Raw genomic sequence first — 19,975 nt, 5'->3', positions numbered from 1 at the left:
TACCTACCTGGTGCCTGGTTTCTACCAGGTGCTAGATGAACATTTGACATTTAGTGAATAAATAAACAAATTAGTGAACTGGCTAAAAACAAAATCTCAAATGGTGATAAGTAAAAAGAAATTTGTAAAGTTCCAAATGGTGGTAAGTAAAAGAAAATGTGGAGAGTTTCAAATCATGAGGATTTTATTTTGTTTAAAGAACTGACAAATACCTTCTTTTCAGGAGATATTGTTTCAAAATTTCCGTTCTCCTTCAAATGATTTCTTCGTTTTGGTTCTTTCACTGGAGATAAACCCTTAAAATTTCTTTTGTATTCAGTTTCATGGATGACTGAGTTACCTTTGAATTGTGGAACAAATTTGCTTTTATTGTGGAAAACCTTAAAAAAAAATTACTTTAGTTTAGTTTTTTGTTAAATGTATAGAACTTCTTCAGTTGCTTAAAAAATTTCACATATAAAGTTGAATCATAGGATACAAAAAAGGGAAAATTATATACGATTGTAATTTCATTTCACATGTCTAATTAACATCCATTGCAACAAAAGCAAAAATAGACAAATGGGATTGCATCAAAGTAAAAAAACTTCTGTACAGAAAACAATCAACAGAGTGAAGAGACAACATACTGAGCGGGAGAAAATATCTGCATTCCTCTCATAAGGGGTAAATATTTAAAATATTTAAGGAACTCAACTCAATAGCAAGAAAACAACCCAATTAAAAAATGGGCAAAGAGGCATAAAAACAGACATATAGATCAATGGAACAGAATAAGGAGTCCAGAAATAAGCTCACGTGTATATGGTCAATTAACTTATGACAAAAGAGCCAAGAACATACAATGGCGAAAGGGTCTCTTCAATAAATGGTGTTGAGAAAATTGGACAGCTACACACAAAAGAATGAAAATGGACCACTGTCTTGTGCCATACATAAAAATTAACTCAAAATGGATTAAAGACTTGAACGTAAGCCCTGAAACCATAAAACTTCTAGAAGAAAACATAGGCTAAGCTCCTTGACATGGGTCTTGATGATGGTTTTTTGGATTTGATACCAAAAACAAAGGCAACCAAAGCAAAAATAAACAAGTGGGACTACATCAAACCAAGACACAATATTTGCAAATCATATATCTGATAAAGAGTTAATATTCAAAATAATAAAGAACTCATAAAACTCAATAGAAAAAAAAAAGCAATCTGATAAAAAATGGGCAAAGGAACTTTTTTCCAAAGAAGACATACAAACGGCCAACGGGTACACGAACAGGTGCTCAACATCACTAATCATCAAGGAATAAATCAACATCAGTGAGATTTCACCTCACATGTTAGAATGGCTATTATCAAAAATACAAATGGTAACAAGTGTTGGCAAGGGTGCAGAGAAAAGGGAACCCCTGTCCACTGTTGGTGGGAATGTAAATTGATATGGTCATTATGGAAAGCAGCATAGAGGGTCCTCAAAAAATTTAAAATAGATCCAGCAACCCCACTCCTAGGTATACATCCAAGGGAAATGAAATCAGTATCTCAAAAGATATCTACACTCCCATGTTCATTATAGCATTATTCACAGTAGCCAAGATATGGAATCAGTCTAAGTGTCCATGGACAGATGAATGGATAAAGAAAATGTATTATTATTCAGCCCTAAAAAAAAAAATCCTCTCACCTACAACAACATGGATGAACCTGGAGAACATATGCTAAGTGAAATGAGCCAGGCACAGAAAGACAAATACTGCATTATATGATCCCACTTATATGTGGAATCTAAAGGAACTCATAGAAGCAGCGAATAGAATGGTGGTTGCCAGGGACCAGAAGGTGGGAGAAATGGGGAGATGTTGGTCAAAGGGTACAAAGTTTCAATTATGCAGGATAAATAAGTTATGGAGATCTGAAGTACAGCATGAATATAGTTAACAATACTGTATTATGTACTTAAAATTTGCTAAAAGGATAGATCTTAAGTGTTCTCACCACACACACAAAAAAATGGTAACTATGTGAGGTGATAGATGTGTTAATTAGCTTGATTGTGGTAATCATTTCAGAATGAATACATACGTCAAAACTTCACATCGTACATCATAAATATATAATTTTTGTCAATTAGACCTCAGTAAAGCTGGAGAGAAAATCCAAAGGTCAACTTTCTCTACTCATTACTATGTTTTGAATAATAGTTATTGTAATCAAATAATGCTTAAGCCAAAAGAAATAATGAACCATATCTTTTCTCCCCCAAGTTCCCTACCCCCCTATTAGTTTGGTAATGAGAATAGTAAAATAGGCAGATTTTAATAATATGAAAATACACATTAGCTTTACAAAGCAACTCTGTTGTCAGCTCTGTCTTTCTTTCTTTTTTTCCTCCTTGACATGAATTTTTTTTCCTCCTACAACAATAAAAAATTCTTAACGTTTTGAATATCTGACATATGCATTTGCTCAGGTTTTTTCCTTTGCTTATTTTTAGCTTAAAGCAAGGAAAAAAACAGGTAATTATCATGTTTCTATTTTTAAATGTTTTTTCTTTTATCCTTAATATTTCATAATATGGTTTCCATTTCATGGTATATTACCACTGATTACAAAGAAAGCAAATAGATAAGATATGGAGTTCAAATAAGGTATATTATTGCTTCACAACGCTGAATAATACACCTTCATACAGATCACAACCAAACAGTATATCTTTTTAATTACAGTATAACCTCAAGGACTCTTCTGCCAAAAATTGTTCTGACTCCTTTACATAGTAATATAAGACATCCTTTCAGAAAACAGGTGTCTGATAAAATAGAATGGAACAGCTCCTTTAGAAGTTCCCTATCAACAAACTTTGAAAGTTTCTGTCACAGAGCTCTTCAATCCACAGACTTGAAAACTGATATGCTTTCAACTAACAAAGAGCATTTGCTTCCAAAAAAAATTCTCTGAAACCCTCACTAATGAAAGCAATAAAGCTAGTAGTGAAGGTATTGCTAGTGATTTATTACTTCTGATACTATAAAAAGAACATTTCTACACAATGCTTTCACTGAAGTATGCAGAAGTTGTCAACAGGGCTTTGATTTGAATCACCTCTACCTTAATGGTAAGATATTCTACAAAAATTGAACAGTAACAATTTTTAGGTTGTAAGTAATTTTGTAGGTATACTTTCTATCCAAGAACACTTGTGAGCCAGCAAAAGAAGTACTGATTCTATTCACTAGGTTTATAAAGGGTATGTATTGATTTATGTTATTTTATGTGTCCCTAAAACGTTATATAAATTTCAGTTTTTTAAAAACTGAGTAACAAGTAAGTAAGCCTAAAGCTGCTACAATTTGTAGGATAACACTGGTACTATCTTAGTGTAAGATGACATGTTATTATTGCCTTGCTGAATCTAATTATCCTCTCGGTCCTTATGGGTGTATAAAGTATACAGGTGAGTGAGAAAGAAAAGACTAAGCTGTCATAAGCCTCTGGGGATATTCTAAATGGAAGTATTTCCTACCTAAGCCTAGGAGTATGGTTAAGAACATAAGTGAGCTAAGAACTGTCTGGAGAATTATAGTAGTAAAACAACAGAGTATATATTAGTAACGGTAGTCTAATACTAAAATTGTGTGAGGATACAATGAAACCTAATACCACATTTAGTTACCATTATAGCTTTTGAATTTATAAATATAGTTAAACTGACAATTCCTATCACTGCTCATTTGATATAAGGACAAAATTATATATCTTGCATCACTTTCAACCTATTTTGTACTTATTAAAATAAATATCCAAAGCAGTTACACCTTTCTTAGAAGACAGAAAACATGCAATATATTAGTCAACAAAATTCAACATTTCAGAATAAAATCAATTTAACAATTTTTTAATAAATAAAAAAAATTCACAGCATGCAAAAACTTACCAGTCCTCAAGTTTTCATTACCCTGTCTCATATTTAGTATATGTGATGGATCTGGCAACAATGATCATCAGTAGCCTAGGACAGTATAATATTACTACTATAAATCAGAAGTAATAGGATGATTTTAGCAAAACTCTCATTTTCACGTTTCTAGAACCTACCTTCAGGCCTTCTTAAGTATCTAATTTCTTTCAGTTCTTAGTTCTATGTAAATCTGCAACACTAGATTAGATGATATTCCAGAAAAATGTATTGCATCCATTAAACTACCTGATTGGCTGCAAAAGCTGAAGCAGTTTCTTTAGGGGTCTTCCAAACAAACTGCCTTTGATATTCAGAATTTCTCAAGACATTATGTGAAGGAACAACAGTCAGTCCAGCTTTTTTCTGTAGAAGTCTATCCAACTGTTAGGGAAAAAAAAAAGTCCCACTCAAAGTCATTAAAATATCTATTCAAACTTTTTTTTTTTAACTGTGGTAAAAAACGTAGAGTGTACAGTATGGTATCATTAACTATATGCACATCGTCATACAGAAACCTTTCTTCAATTGTTAATCTTCCTTTGAATTGTCAAACTCTTTAAAATTCCCTTAATACCGTCAAGGAATTACTGTGCATCCCAGCAAAAGATAACATTTCTCTCATCGCTTCTCGGCCTTTTGGCTAAGATCAAGTGTAGATAACATTTCTCAGTCCCTTCCTACCAATTATGCATAATTGAATATATTACTAAGAAACAACAGCACATTACCTCGTCCACAGCTTGCTTTGGGGACACCCCTTCCCCTGCCCTCCAGACTTACATGTCACCTTCCTTGATTCCCATGTCCCCTGGTTTTCCAACACTTCTAAATGCCTCTCCGTGGTTCCAGTCAGCGGTGGACATGAGATGGGGAGGAAGCAGTAGAGTGGAGAAAAATGGGGAGGCAGTGAGGCATCTGCACAGGTCCCTGCAGCCTCTGCTTATGTGCTCACAGGGACCTGCCGCAGGCCAGCTGGGACATAAGAGAGCAGAACTGCAAGATCTTTTGAGATCTAGCCAGACCTCTCCTTTCTTTTGCATTTTGTCAATTGAGACTCTGTTTTTTCTGCTAGTACACAATAAGAAATTGAAAAGGGTCTAGGTATAAGTCAGCTCACCATCCCTGCCAGAGGTAATGGCCTACTCCCTTTCTCTGTCTCAACTTGATCTGTCCCTTAGGACTCAGGTGCTGATATATGATAAATAAAATCCAGAGGCAGGCTGTGCACCCAACGAAGGGATATCTTAGTAAAACCAGTACAAAATGGCAACTATTAAGAAGAGAACTAAGTCATAATAACTAAAGTCAACAGCCTCTTATCAACTCTTCTACAGACACTGGACAAGAAAACAAATAATGGAAAAATTTAAGCACAAAATGTAATATTACTGAAATGATGATGAAATTTACAAAGAATTCTACGCTTCTGAAAGGAAATACAGTGAATATACCTACCCCACCATCTACGTTTTCTGAAGGAAGCTTGGTAGAATGTTCCAGCTCCACATTTTCATTAACTGGTACATGATTTGCTACTACATCCTCCTTATTTTCCACAATATCTGAAGCCCCTTCAGCTCTGGAGTCTGCAGAGTGAGATCTGGTTCTCTTGGGAACCCTGGAGGCGTCTAGTGCAAGAACCCTTTCTTGGTTAACATCTTCTTTTTGTTCTGCTTCCTGTGGTTCTGGTGTTCTGGGGGCTTCGGGTTCTGGTGATACAACCACAACGTTCTCTGAGGTAGCTCTATTCCACTCAAGAGATTTTGAAATCTGTGGGTCATGGTGAGGGACTCTTCTTTTGGAAATAAAACTTGGCTCTTTTGTGATTCCTACAAAATATAATATACAAAAATAGCAGATACCAAAGCATCAAGCTACAAAGACAACTTTTAATCACATGTATGAGAGGAGAAATGGAATTTAAAATTCAGTTGAGATACACAATATCCTTCCAGTTACAGGATTAAAAAAAGTACAGTTTTTCAACATAATATCTTTAATTTTGCTTTAAAGAAATATTAAAAGTTTGACCATAATTTTTAAATTGGGGTCACAATGTTCGAGTTATCCTAACACAAGTGGCTAGAATCGCAACGTGATGGAGCTGGCAAGCCAGGTGGAATGTGCTGCCTCCGTTTCTAATTACTTTCCTGTGCTACTTTACAGAACAATGGGCCCTGGTGCTGTCAAAATTTGGAACTTTTCACAAAGCTTCTCTTATGTACAGCAGACCAAGATGAGAAGGGGTGAGATGTCATTATGCTGGATCTTAGTTCTACATTTGCCTTGAGTTCCTGAGAAGTAAAGAGAATGAACCCTTTTGACAAGAGCGAAGATACTATTTCTCTATATTTCTGTCTGGCAAGCAAATGTCCAAAAAACTTAACCTTCTACCCAGGTAAGAGGAGCTCTGTGGAATGACAGTCACTGAGATACTGCCCTAGTTTGGAGCCATTCTTTAAAAAGAAAGAAGACAGTACAGGGTGGGGTGGAGAAGAAAGATTAAGACTGGAAGAGAAGGGAAGGTAGACAGACAACCTGGCATTAGGTAAAACCAGAGCCCTTTAGCCTCTATCATGGATGTTCTGGCCATCAAACCCAGGGTCCTCATCCTTACAAGTCTCCCCTAGACCGTGGTCTTCAAACTGAGTGCATATATATCTGGAGGCACAGAAAGACATTCTGTGGGGGGGCGGGAGCAGAAATGGGCAGCTTAAGGGAATCACTTTCCAGATCCTAACTTCCATATGTGTTACTTCCTGACAGCCTAAGGGCTGCATCTGCCATCTGTAGTTTCCTTTCTCACCACTCCCTTCATAATCACCCTCTTCCCACTTCATACAAGAAAGACACGCCTCTCAACCACCCTATGGAATAAAAAAATTGTCATAGGTGGGGAGGACAAACAAAGGAACAATTCAAGCAAGCACAACTCCTGAGGAAGAGTATTTGACAGCAAAGCAACAAAGGCAGAGATTAGAAATAACAAAAAAACAGTGCCTTATTTTATCCAGCACAACACCTTTTCTATCTACCTATCTTAGAATTAAAATTCAGGTGTAAGACAGTCATTATGTGAAATGCATATATGCATATTAACGCATTTATGTGGACCAAAAAATAAAGTCAGACTTTTTTCTCACAGAAAATAATTCTAATTTACATGATTAGTTTTCTAGTGAGGACTGACTTTACCAATTAAATGATGAACATTTACCATAAATTGAGCTCAATTGCTAGCTCCAAAATTTTAAGAAAAGACATGTAAAACATATACACAATATTCAATATGCTAGAAATCATATCCTTTGAAACTATTCATTACACTTTTGATAAAAAAGAAATTAAATATCAACTTTAAAATGTGAAGAGAGATAAGACTTTCTAAATTCTTTTAGCGGGTATGAAAGCACAAAAGCTTGAAGACCACTGCCCTAGACTTCTCTCTTTAACACAGAGCAGGGCTGGTGGAAGAAGAGCAAAATGAAAAGGGAAGATTCTCCAGTGGTCCACCCTTGTCTCCTAGCACCGTGGAAAATACACTATGAGGAAAAATAAGCACAGAACGCCCAGCCAGCCTTCGGTAACACCGCTGCTGTTCTTTCCTGGCCCCCACCTCCCTTTCTGAGCGACATGGAGTTCTCACTCTGCCCCTCCCCCTTACCTCCCTGTTAACAGGCCTCCCCCTAGACCATTCCTTCCTCACAAGGTACCATACTCCAAAGTGGCTCTGCTCCCGCGGTCTCATTTCATCACCCCTACCTTCATATGTAGCTGATCTAAGCTAAAATGTTACATGGGGGCAACTATGTGGTTAACCAATGCCCCGTGTCATAATATCCCTCAAGGCCCTCAGTGGGCTAGCTACATTTTGAGAGATTTATGTTGGGATTCTTAATCTAATGGAGCCTCGAATCTGTGGAATTTCTGGTCATTCGGAGAGGATTATGAGCACCACCCTGCCCAAGATGCAGTGACACCCAGTCTTTGAAGCCAGGCTCTGGGCAAAGGATCCTGACAATTCAGAGGAATCCTAAAAGAACCACCCACTCTCGTGCACTCTTCCCTTTGTTCTCCAATCCTAATCCTGGAAACACTCTCATCTTACTAATTTCCCAGGCTTGCCACCCCACGTTTAAGTCTTTCTTTTCCTGGCTTCAAACATCTAAGGTTGGAGGAACTTCTATACTACACATCTGGCACTCTCACACATGTCACAGGTTGGGCACCAAGCACTCATCTGTATATATGCACCTAGCCCTTAACAGGGACATCTCACGTCATCCCTCCTAGGAATCCTGTGCAATGGGCTTCCCAAGTCCCACTTGGTGAAACAGGCCCAATTTGCCCGAAGTCACACAGCAAATGTGGATCCAAACCCAGGTTTATTCATTCATTCAAAAATGAAGTTTAATAAACTCCAGAGTATGCCAAGGCCCTGTGCCATGTACTAGGCAGGAACAAGGTGGTGAAGACAGACAGACAGAGCCCTGCTCTCAGAGATCTTATGTTCTAGTGAGGGAGAATTAAGCAAGCAGGTTGAATGGAATCAGTCTGTCTCTTTCCCCCTCTACCACACTCTGGGAAACCTTGGCCGAGGGTTCTAACTTCCCTGAGATACAGGGAGGAAGCATGTGTGATGACAAGAACATGGCCTCTGAACGCACAGGCTTTGAACAACACAGACTTGATTTCAAATCATGGTTCTGTCACTTATGAGCTGTGAACCTTGGGCAAACTGCTTAATCTATCTAAGCTTCCGTTCCTCAAGACCTTGGGAGTACCCCTCCCCACGCTTGTCCACTCTCAGCTTTCATGTCTCAGCTCCAATATCACTTCAAATAAGCCTTTCCTGACCACTGATTCTAAAGTGTATTCCCTCCAACCCAACCCTCCTTCCAGTTATCTATCACGCCAGCCTACAATTTTATATAACAACCTGAAATCCCCTGGTTTATTTATTGAGTTACTTGTTTACTGTTTTCCCCACAGTTAAGGGTCTTTGTCTGGTTCAAAGTTATATCCCAGAAGAGGGGAACAGTCATGGCCTACAGTAAACCCTCAATAAATATTTGTTAAACAAACGAGTAAGTCAACCAGGCCAACTGAACAATGCTTCACAAATTTTTAATAAATCATTTTGCAAACTTAACCCCGAGGTTTATTCAAGTTATAATGACTACTAGCTGTGCAACTTACCTAATTGATCTGATCTAAGTCCAGCCCATGGGTACCTTCTCCCCACTGAGGAATTACAGGACTCTGACAAATATGACTTTTTCCACAGAAAGTTTCTCTGGTATTCACTCAACCCCTGTAATGCAAAGTACAATTTGAGTAAAATGTAATTAATGAAAGTTGTTTTAAAGTAGACATCAGTAAAAATCATTTCTGAACCTCTAAAAAGAGTTGAAAGACTTAAGACTGATAATTAAACATAGAAGAGGTCCTTAATAATAGCTCCCAACATTGACCCAGCCCTGTGCTAACCAGTTCATAGTGTTATATCCTTTAATCCTCACAACCACTTGAGACAGATGTTACAAGGATTCTGAGGCTCAGAGCGGCTACCCTTTTGCTGGCTGTCTGATTCCAAAGCCTGAGGCCTTGTCTGATAATGGGTGGCAATCTAAATCCTCATCACTATAATTATCTTAACTAACGAAGTTCTCACCAAGTACACAATATAATATAGTATGCCTAATCCCTTTTGAAGTTTTGTAAAGTCAACCAAGAAAAGACAAATTCCCTCCCATTCTGGATGCAAACCCTCAAGATAAAAGAAGACAGTCAGGGCTTGTGGAACACTGTGGTCAACTGTTATGTTGAAGAGTGCTTGACCATGACAGCTACCAGCTACCTGGAACTATTAACAAACCTTAAACAAATGCACAATTATGGAGAATGTGTATTTCTTATACCCTGTCTTTATCTTGTCAGGGTCCCATTTCTCAAGCCTTTAAAAGACATAACACACTTTAAAGTTTTAAAGGGAAGGGGTGTGAAATGCTAAGCTGTGATGGGGTCCACAGGTGTCCCAATCTGAAGCCGCCGTAGTTCCCATTATAAAGTGCCCTCCATCTACACGCCTCTGAGCTCTCCCCGCCCCCCCCCCCCACAAATAAATCCACCTCAAACCATCTAACTATTCCACTCGGCAACTCGGAAGTGAGTGTGAACGGAGAGGGGGGCTAGGTAAGAGAAAAAGAGCAGCATCCTCTAGGATGGTGACAGGCAAGATCGGGAGCTGACAGGCTCAGCAGGGCCGAGGGGCGCGGCCCAGAAAGCCAGTGAGGCTCCGGCGCCCTGCACCCGCCTTGTCCCAGCTCCCCCCATCAGGCTTCGGCCCCCGGGGACCCCGGCCTCACCTTGAAGCGCACCGGCATGTCGCCCGGCGCTGGAGCCCCAGCCACTCCGACAGTTAACGGGACAAAAAGCCCGGAGGGGGCGGGGCGACAACAGTAGGTTCCCTAGCAAAAGCCTCGGCCCGGCGTCCCCGACTACGCGCCGGCGCATTCCGCGCTTGCCTCCTTGAGCCGTGTCGCTCTGCCTTTCCCCGCCCATTCTGAAGCCTAAAAACCAATAGAGACTCGGAGAGCTTCGTACCGTCGTTAAGATTCGACCAATCAGTGCTGGAAAGGAGAACGCCCGCCTCCCCAGCCAAATCCCGGGGATTGATAGAGATGGCGGGCGGAAGGCCGGCCAATGAGGCTCCCGGGCCCGGAGTGGGCGGGGCCCCGCGGGAGCTTCGTCCTGAGGAGAGCTCGACGGCGTCTGCTTTGTCGGATCCTGCGCAACAATGGGTTTGTGTGCTGCTGGGATTCGTGAGTCGCCGGCCTCGCTGGAACCAGGTTCTTGACGTCATAAAACAGGAAGGTGTGTTTTTAGTTCCAACATGTATGACAGAACGGAATGTTTCTTTGTATGAAATGAAAATATTCAGGTCTGTTCTTTCGAATATCAATTCCTGCCACCGACAACCGTGCTACATTATTTACTGTCACGTCAAAAGGGAGAGGCCAGAAAATAAATATGGCTTAGGCAGGCCAAAAAACTTTTTTTTACTGAATCTTGAAAGACAAACTGCTGACTTCCCAGTGATGTTCTTGCCTCCCACAAACCCCCCCTCCCCCCGCCTCTGCCCAAAAAGTTGTACATGTAGCTCCTAGATTAGGAAACATTCGTTAATGATGCTTGTGAGTCTCAGCTTCCAAAGCTTCAGCCTTGTCTCTCCTCTCACCCTTTTTAAAAAATAAAATTCCACTTGATTTTTACAGATTTTTGCCATCATCAGTATTTCTTGAGATCCTACCGTTGACAGAACACTGTGACCCTGGCGATGGAAAAGTCATAAATTGTCCAGATAGTTCTCTAATATGCTTGGGGAGAATGAACATATATTTATTCAGTACTATTGTACAATGTATCATGTGCTGAATTTCCAAATGAGAAATTATATTCGTATATAAATGAGAAATTATATTTATATTTGTATATAAATGATATACGAATTGGAGGAAGGAGTCATCCCCAAGGGCAGAGATGTTTAGAAAAAGCCTCAGGAAGAAATATTCAGACTTAGCCTTGAAGTTTAGAAGAACTGAAATAAGTAAAGAGGAAAATGGAACAATCAAAGGGCAGATGTCTGAATGGAATGCTGCCAGGCTTTTTCCAGAACAATGAATGCAGTTTCATTTTACTTTTGTCATTTGTTGACTGAAGAAAAGGATACCCTCTTTTAAACTTTCAAATATTAATTTTAATCCTTTCTGCAGAGGCTTGTCTTCTGAATCCTAATTGATGTCTCTGTTCTTCTTCATCATCACTGAGATACTTAAAATTTCATTTGAAGGAGCCACCTGATATATGAAACAAAGAGAATATTAAATTAGTCCCTATGCAGCCATGCATCCAGAGGGCCCTTGATAAATGTTAATTGGTGATGACAGCATCTCTGTCGTGTAAATTAAGAATGGCACAAACAAGACACAGTGGAACATAAAACAAAAGTCCTCTGCAGGAGAGCAGCCCAGATCTTACAGGATAGGAAAGACACAGATCTGGTTGTACACAAAGCTTTGTTACCACATAATGCTAAGGTGAAATCAGTAAAAGTAAGTATGTGGAATGTAGCCTGTCTGCCAAACAAGGGTGATGATAACTATAGTCGAGCTCTGCTGAGCAGGGAACAAGTGACAAGAAAACCAAACAGCAGATGGTAAAAAATGACTTAGTCACAACCTGAGTTTGCTGAGATGTGTTATAAGGACTCAAGGAAGAAGAATAGTTTACTTTGTTATTTTTAAGAAAAGCCTACTTCAGTTTATGAGCCAAAGATGTAGAAATGAAAAAAGCGACAAGGTTGGTAAAGGAGAGTTTTGTGGCCTGTGTTTTACCAGCTCCTAACTCTCTCCACTACTGTAGGCAGCAGACCCGGTACCCCACAAAGTTCCACCCAAGTGTTCTGGAGAGTCCCTAGGAAGTGTCTCACATGTGCTTACAGCTACCACATATAGTTTGCCCAGCAGCACTAACACTTCTGCCAATAGCCACACATCTCTAGGTGTCACTCTTCTTGCTGGCCACCAACATTTACTGTGGCCTGAGTTACCATGGGCGCAGCATGGAACCTCCTCGGGCTGCTCAACCCTGGCAGGAATCTGTGGCAAAGCACCTCCGTACATTTTTTGTGTTACCCTCTATCGAATGAGTACCAAAGTGTCTTACAGAGCTTTTCCACTTGTATTTTAGCCTTCCTTCTCTCCAAAGGACTCAAAGTGAAGTCCATTGGGTCTAGGCCAGAAAGTAATTCCTCAAATGATGGATCGAATTCCGTGAGATGAGGGTGTCACAACTGGCTCCCTCTTCCCTTTCTTGATTTCTCTGTTTCTCATGCAAATAGATTTCTGTTTATTGCCTGTGAGAGACTAAACTGATACCACCTCTATAAAAGGCAATTTGGCAGTGCTTTTCACCCAGCAATTCCACTTTTGTAAGTTATCTTACAGATATACTTGCCCATATGTGAAAAGCCAATTCATTTAATGTTGTTGACTGCGTTGTTTATAGTAACAAAAGTTGGAAGCAACTTAAGTGTCCATCTGCAGGGTACTAGTTAAATACATGATGGTTCCTCCAGGGACCAGAGCAGGAACAGGCGGTGCAGCAGGTCCAGACGGCAGTGCAGGCTGCTCTGTTCCTTCGGGCTTTCTGACCCAGCAGATGTCAAGTACACACTATATCCGTCAGGGTGCGGTAGGGAAAACAAAAACTACCAGAAGCATTTCAACAGAGAAAACTTAATATGAGCTATTGGTTAGCTGTTGGAGAACTTTAAAAAGCTAAATGGAGAAAGAGAGCATAGTAATTCCAAGAAGCGGCTCATACCCTGGGTCTGGAAGAACAGAGGGAAAATGTTGAGGTTACTCGAGCACAGCTCCAGGCTGGCTGGAGACACCTCATGGGAGTTGGTCAGACCTCTGAGAAGGAGTCACTGCCTAGTGGTGCTGGTGCCTCTGAGGGGACAAAATGAGGCTGCCCAAAAAAAAAGAAAAGGGAGGTGGAAGGGAAGGGAATGAGGAGACTGCAACCAGCTGGCACCATGGAGGTAAAGGTCATCGTTAAGGGGCTGTAGAGAGGAAAAGCTAGTAAAAGAGAGCATTCCTGTCTCTAGTGTCTGTCTTAGCACACCTAACAGGGAGCTAGCAGGATCCAAGGGGTCTGCAGATTCCAAAGGGTAAGACTAGAATTGAGACAATAGCTTATTAACTTGAACGCCCCCATGCAACCCTTAAAAAGAAAGAAGCATTTTCTTGAGCTAACGTGGAATGATTCCCCCCTCTCCACCTGCCAAAAAAAAAGGCAAGTTGTAGAAGAGCTTGTGTAGTATACCGTCAGCTGGGATAAAAGAAAGACAAAAAAAAGAAAAATGATGTCATGATGGCATCATTCACAGACACTTTTCCCCTCATGAGTCTAACTACATTAGCAGCAGCTATGAAGATGAGCATTTTATTCATAGTTTCTAATACATGGAAAATTTGTGGTATTGATAGTTATCATTAAGGCTGACCTCCTATTTAAAATAACGCTTTCCATTGACCCTTTCTAGAGTCACTTAGACTTATATGTATCCCAATAGGCCTGTTGCTTCTTTTAGAGACAAAAACATATCAAAATCGTTTAAAGCAACTTTTATTTGTACTTGAAGTGTAAATATACTACTCACTCTATTAAAAACAGGAAGTCGATCACTTCGCAAATCTAACAATCTCCCATCATTTTCTCAGTAAGAATTGAAAGATTGGAGAATTTGCATTTGCCTGTAACTATATTTTTGTTTAACAAACAAAAATATGTTATCTATAAGCAAAACACTTATACAGATAACAGAGTTGAAGAAAGAAGATACAGTGAGTAAGACACAGCCTCTGCCTTCAAATGTGATTGCAATCAAATGAGGGAACAGACGCGTACACAAAGAACACAGGAAATGATAGAGAGAAGGAAGCAAAGAGGGGGCTAAATGTGAGCACCCTGGTATTCTGAAGATGCTTTTAAATCTAGAGCCAGCAAGTTTGATGTAAGCCTGGGGACTAAAGAGCAGACAGGATAAGGCAGCTGCTTTTAAATTCCATCCTGGGAAACACCTGACCTAGGTGACCTTTCACTTTCTCTTTTGTTATGCCCCCAGGTAGCTGAATCCAGGCCAGAGATCCGGAAGATTTTAACTAACACTGGCTCAAGATTCTTTCCCCAAAAGGTAAATTACTTGCTGTCTGTTGTCTCTCTTTTTTTCCCTTACTGCTTCAGAAATAAGAGTAAAGCTGTTTTAGAAATCACCGTTTTAGCAACATGGTGATACGTCATCCTTGCATTTGCATGTGTATAATTTACTCTGAAATACCTTACAAGGTAACTGAAATTCCAGTTTCCAGGCTCAGCAATGCTCTGGCACTTGTAACTTCCCCTCAGGTCACACTTACATGGGCTTCCCTTGGTAAATCTTGAGTTCAGCCTTTGCCAAAAAGCAATCAGTCTGACCACTGCTTTCTCTGGCGTTTTTCCATAGGTAATAACTGCCTTTTCCTCATATGAATGAATTTCTGATTGCACAACTGAAAAAAAAAAAGTGAAAAAATTAAGTCAATGGATTCTGTCTTGGAAGCAAAATTGCTGGTATTTCACATTAATGTCAGTAAGAAACAAATAAACAGGGTCTGTGATTAAGACTTACCAATGAGCCAAGTGCAGTTTGCTCTCCAGACTTTTAGCCCCCATGCCTTTGTTGACAAAGAAGTGTCTGGCTTTTGAATCAGTGGGGCACGTTTTGGAGGGACTCCAGCTTCTCCTGACAACACAGACTTTTGTGTATGTGTGAGGCTGCGGGCCTCCTTGCCATACAAGGCTATAGTGAGTAAAGTAATTCTCAGTAAGGCATAAACCACTGCAAGCCTTACATACCATAATAATGTTGTGCCTCCACGGAACAAGACACAGAACAAAATTGGGGGCACAAAATTCCTTTCATTTTAAGGCCTTCACTGTTGAAGATTCTATTATCTAAGAATTACCTTCCCTTTTCTTCACTGAATATTCATCATCTTAAATCACCATCCCTACAGATTTTTCTAGAGTTGCTAACTCGGCAGATTTGGAAGCTTTAATTCTCTGACCACTTAAAACAAGCTGTCATGTCTTAAGGTCAGATCAGAGGACGCTACCCACCTGCCTTCCTAAGAACCTTGTAAATATCTACTCTATGCCAAAATAAATTTCGAAATGTTCTTTTATCACATAGTTGTGTATATACACCTTAATAACTGTGGATCAAGACCATATAGCTCTTATTATTCCTTCTGAAATCACTGTTTTTTCCATTAGCCTTGCTATATCAAATATCATAAGAGACCAAGAATTTTTCAGAACATAAATCAGTTTTCCTCTCCTTAGTGACTTATAATTGTTGGTTCCCTTAAGAAATTTTTATTTGAGTTTTGCTGAAGCAATGAGTTCATAAAATCTTAGTACTACGTTGTTCATCCTTTACTCTCAACTTCTGTTAATTGAATTAATGATGTTTGACAGTGTAGAGAGTGATATGCCCAATTGTGAAATACACTGAATGTATGAATTTAAAGAAGTTCTTTTCAGTATCATTGAGCATATACCTATGAAATAAGTTTTAGGAATAATGCTCGTTTTAGTTAATCATAGCTGTGGCAGATACTGAGGCTGACTCATTCCAAATCCATTCCAACCTCCTCATGTCCTGCAGAAGCTAGAAAGCTAAAAATCCCTTTGACCCTAGATGCCTTTGCAGCTGAAGTTCAGGTGTAACCTACATTCTGATGACAAGAAACACTTACATAAAATGAATTAGATGGAAGAAAATGAATTAGACAGAAGAAAGGCAAAGCACAGGCATCTACCATGATGGTATAAATCATGGCAATAACAGCAGCAGCCTGGTTCTGAGTTAGCAGCTTCCTAATTACAGGAGAAGTGACAGGGTTCTGGAACCAGAGCTTGTAACAGTGGCTTGTCAACTTAGCAGGGAGTTTCCTGGTTCTACAACTTCATGACTTAAGTGACTCTGTCATGTGACATGGCCCCAGAGTCTACTTCTTCAGACTTCCCAGTGGTTCTGTAAGCTACTCATATCAATCATCTATTGCCACAATAATGCTCTATAACAAACATTCCTAAATGCAGCAGCTTAAAACAGTAACCATTATTATTGCATGAATCTCTTGGTCAGCTGGCCAGTTCTACTGGTCCAGGTTGAGTTTGGCTGATCTGACTGAGCTTGCGCATGTGTTTGTGGTCAGCTGATGGGTTAACTAGAGGCTGACTGGTCTCAGATGGCCTCAGCTAGGACAACTCATCCGTGTTCCATGTGGGCCCTCATCTTCCAGCAAGCTAGCCGAGAGAGAGTTCCAAGAGGAAGAGCAAGGTGTGCAAGGCCTCTTGGGGATTAGGTTTAGAAACAGCACACCATTTCTACCACATTCCATAGACCAAAGCGAGAGTCAAGGGGTAAGGAAATAGACTCAATCCCTTGATGTGAGGAGTTACAAAGTCACATGGTAAAAGAGGAATGAAAAATTGGGGCCATTACTGCAATAAATCTGCCTCAACACTGAATACTCTGAAAACACCCTTTCTGTTTTGAATTGCTAGAGTAAATTATGTTCTCTGCAGTTTAACTCTGACTTGCACAGTGGTGGGTTAGACACTCTCATTTATCTCCAGTCCCTCTTAAAACTCTAAAAAATGACAATAAATGAGGAAAACAGGTACAAACTTGTAAGGTCAAAGAGAAAGGCAGAGGCAACAATGGCAAAATAGAGATAGCAACACATACTGGCCATATGGAGAGCAGTCTGTGGCAGACTGGGTTCTCTGGGAAGCAGACTCCGGGATGTAGTTGCATGTGCTGAATGTTTATTAGTGAGGGCCCTGGGGGTCCATACCTGTGGGGGGAGAGCAAGGGAGCAGGAGTGAGCAGAAGTCAAGTTGCAAGGCAGGCCTGACCACAGCCTCAGGCAACCTCCTGGGGAGTCCAGAATTAACATGGCCTGTCAGAGTTGTCCTGCGTTGGGCCATAATGGGCTTCCCTAGGAAGGGCATGGCCTTGGGCAAGGTGGCTGTCTGCAGTAAAGGTGATCCCTAAGGGGTATGATAGCAGAGAGCACAGCCAGTAGCAGCAGGATTTGGACAACGCATCATTGTAAGCATCTTCCTACTACGCAGTCAGTGTTCCCAACTTGTAGCATATATTTGAAGCCATAGACCAAAAAACCTCTGTTCCCATTGGGAGCTAGTCTCAGTGCAACTATTAGAGTCTTAGTCCCCAAACCTTCAGGAGTGAAGATGGGTACCTGTCAGCACGAGTACCCTACATTTCAGGCACTAGGCCTGAATTTCGCTGTGCCCTTTCATTCCCTCTGCTGGTCTCCTCAACATTACCGTGTGGCATGGTGTTATAATGGGCCTCTGCAGAAGACCATGCATAGCCTTGTATTTCCAAAGATTCTGGTAGAGTTGTTGCCAAGCAAACAATTAGGAAAGCTGGATCCAAGGGCCAGCAGGACATCCTGCTGATGGGAATTGGACAAAAGGCAAAAGAAGGATGGGAATCAGAGCTGAGAGGAGCACAGGAACCCCTGCTCTAGAAGGGAGCAAGGAAAACAGAAACTGGACCTGAGGATCTGGGCCCAGAACTTGTCTTTCTACCTATAGGTGTCTAAAACACAGTATTAAGGAAAATTATCAATACTGGTGAGCCAAAAAGAGAAAAAATACTGGCTCCCTAAAATTAATTCCAATTAAAGTCATTTATAAATTGGCTACTACCATACATGTCATAAAGTGTGTGCTCAATAAATTAATTGGAAAGCTAAACTCTGCAATTATTGAAATATGGATGGTCATTAGGGTTTGTTACTACTTCCTTGTGATCCAAGGCTCACACCATAGCATGAGAGAACACATGAGCCAGAGGGCAGCTTCATTCTCTTCTGATGAGAGAAAACTATGTGGAACAAATCCATGTTTCAAACAAATGTTCTTTTTACAATATAAGCCACTTTGTTATTATAGTTGTGCTGTTCTCTTGATCATGGGCTTTTATTGTTAAGAAAGTAAGTGTCTGTTTCCAATATGTGTTTCATCTTAGCCAAATGCAGTAAGGTATGTGCAAACACTTTGTGAATTGAAAAGTGTTAATAGAAGCCTGAGCAGTTCTTGTTATTAGGTATTAAGAATGGTCTCCTTTTATACGACTCCTCATATTTGCTGTTCCTAAACAGTGGAACTCACGTGGTTTAACAATCTTTCTTTTTTCTTTTCTTATTGAGGTATAATTGACATATAACATTATATTAGTTTCAAGTGCACAACATAGTGATTTGATATTTGTATATACTGCAAGACGACCACCACAATAAGTTAACATCTATTCTCATACATACTTACAAAAATTATTTTCTTTTGATGAGGACTTTTAAGATCTCTTATCAGCTTTCAAATTGCAATATAGTATTATCAATTATAGTTGCCATACTGTACATTACATCCCCATGACTTACTTATTTTATAACTGGAAGTTTGTACCTTTGCCCCCCTTCACCCATTTCTTTTTTTTTCTTTTAATTAATTAATTTATTTATTTATTATTTTTGGCTGTGTTGGGTCTTTGTTGCTGCACGCGGGCTTCTCTAGTTGCAGCAAGCGGGGGCTACTCTTCATTGTGGTGTGTGGGCTTCTCATTGCAGTGGCTTCTCTTGTTGCGGAGCACAGGCTCTAGGTGCGCGGGCTTCAGTAGTTGTGGCACGCAGGCTCAGTAGTTGTGGCTCGCAGGCTCTAGAGTGCAGGCTCAGTAGTCATGGCACACAGGCTTAGTTGTTCTGCGGCATGTGGAGTCTTCCTGGACCAGGGCTCAAACCCGTGTCCCCTGCATTGGCAGGTGGATTCTTAACCACCGCGCCACCAGGGAAGTCCCACCCATTTCTAACATCATTAATCTGTTAGTCTCAAGTTTATTATGAACAATACCTTTTCTGATTAGTGTTATTATTGTCTAATATTTATTGAGTGCTTGCTACATCTCTTAGGACTGTATATACTATATCAGAATGGTTCTGTCAGGAAAACAGAGCCACTGTAAGTGGTATAGGAAGTGTAAATGGTATATGCAATGTGGCAAAGGAAGGGAATACATATGGGGAAGGAAAGATCCTGTAGGAATTTTAAAAGGAGAGAATCAATAGCTTTTACTTTAGTTGTGAAGAGAGGACTATTGGATTGTCAAGTCTCAGGGTTGGAAATGGTCCTTAAAATCTGGTCACTAGTCTGGCCCTTGAGATAGATATATTGCATTGATGAGAATGAACTTGAACATGAAATTTCGCCCCACTAAATTTATTTAGCAAAGAAATACATGTGATATCTCCAATTGTATGTCTTTAAGGCATCTTAATATTAGTCAATCCAAATGACCCCTAATTTCTCACCCTTG

At 40.1% G+C, this 19,975-nt stretch overlaps 1 protein-coding gene and 1 long non-coding RNA gene across 5 annotated transcripts in view; one reads left to right on the top strand and one right to left on the bottom strand.

Annotated features, from left to right (window-relative positions):
* Positions 1-19,260, bottom strand: part of MDM1 (Mdm1 nuclear protein) — a 48,249-nt gene extending 28,989 nt beyond the window's left edge. For 2 of the 3 annotated variants that reach the window (XM_082422748.1, XM_082422749.1), the window contains exons 1-5: positions 10,323-10,490; positions 9,154-9,268; positions 5,410-5,783; positions 4,201-4,335; positions 213-380 (exon numbers count right to left, since the gene is read on the bottom strand). In XM_082422748.1, coding sequence (XP_082278874.1) covers positions 213-380; positions 4,201-4,335; positions 5,410-5,783; positions 9,154-9,268; positions 10,323-10,340 — 810 coding nt within the window. In that variant the 5' untranslated portion in view covers positions 10,341-10,490. Of the gene's footprint in view, positions 1-212; positions 381-4,200; positions 4,336-5,409; positions 5,784-9,153; positions 9,269-10,322; positions 10,491-10,606 lie in introns of those variants that run through there. The other variant, XM_082422750.1, reaches the window with a different exon arrangement.
* Positions 10,707-19,975, top strand: part of LOC309642035 — a 104,460-nt gene continuing 95,191 nt past the window's right edge. For both annotated transcript variants that reach the window (XR_014252922.1, XR_014252923.1), the window contains exons 1-2: positions 10,707-10,830; positions 14,648-14,716. This is a non-coding gene — a long non-coding RNA (uncharacterized lncRNA). The remainder of the gene's footprint in view (positions 10,831-14,647; positions 14,717-19,975) is intronic.

The sequence above is a fragment of the Balaenoptera physalus genome, assembly GCF_965194825.1.
Source record: "Balaenoptera physalus genome assembly, chromosome: 13".
Lineage (NCBI taxonomy): Eukaryota > Metazoa > Chordata > Mammalia > Artiodactyla > Balaenopteridae > Balaenoptera > Balaenoptera physalus.
Note: the sequence above shows the minus strand (reverse complement) of the source record. Positions and strands in the feature narration are given on the sequence as shown.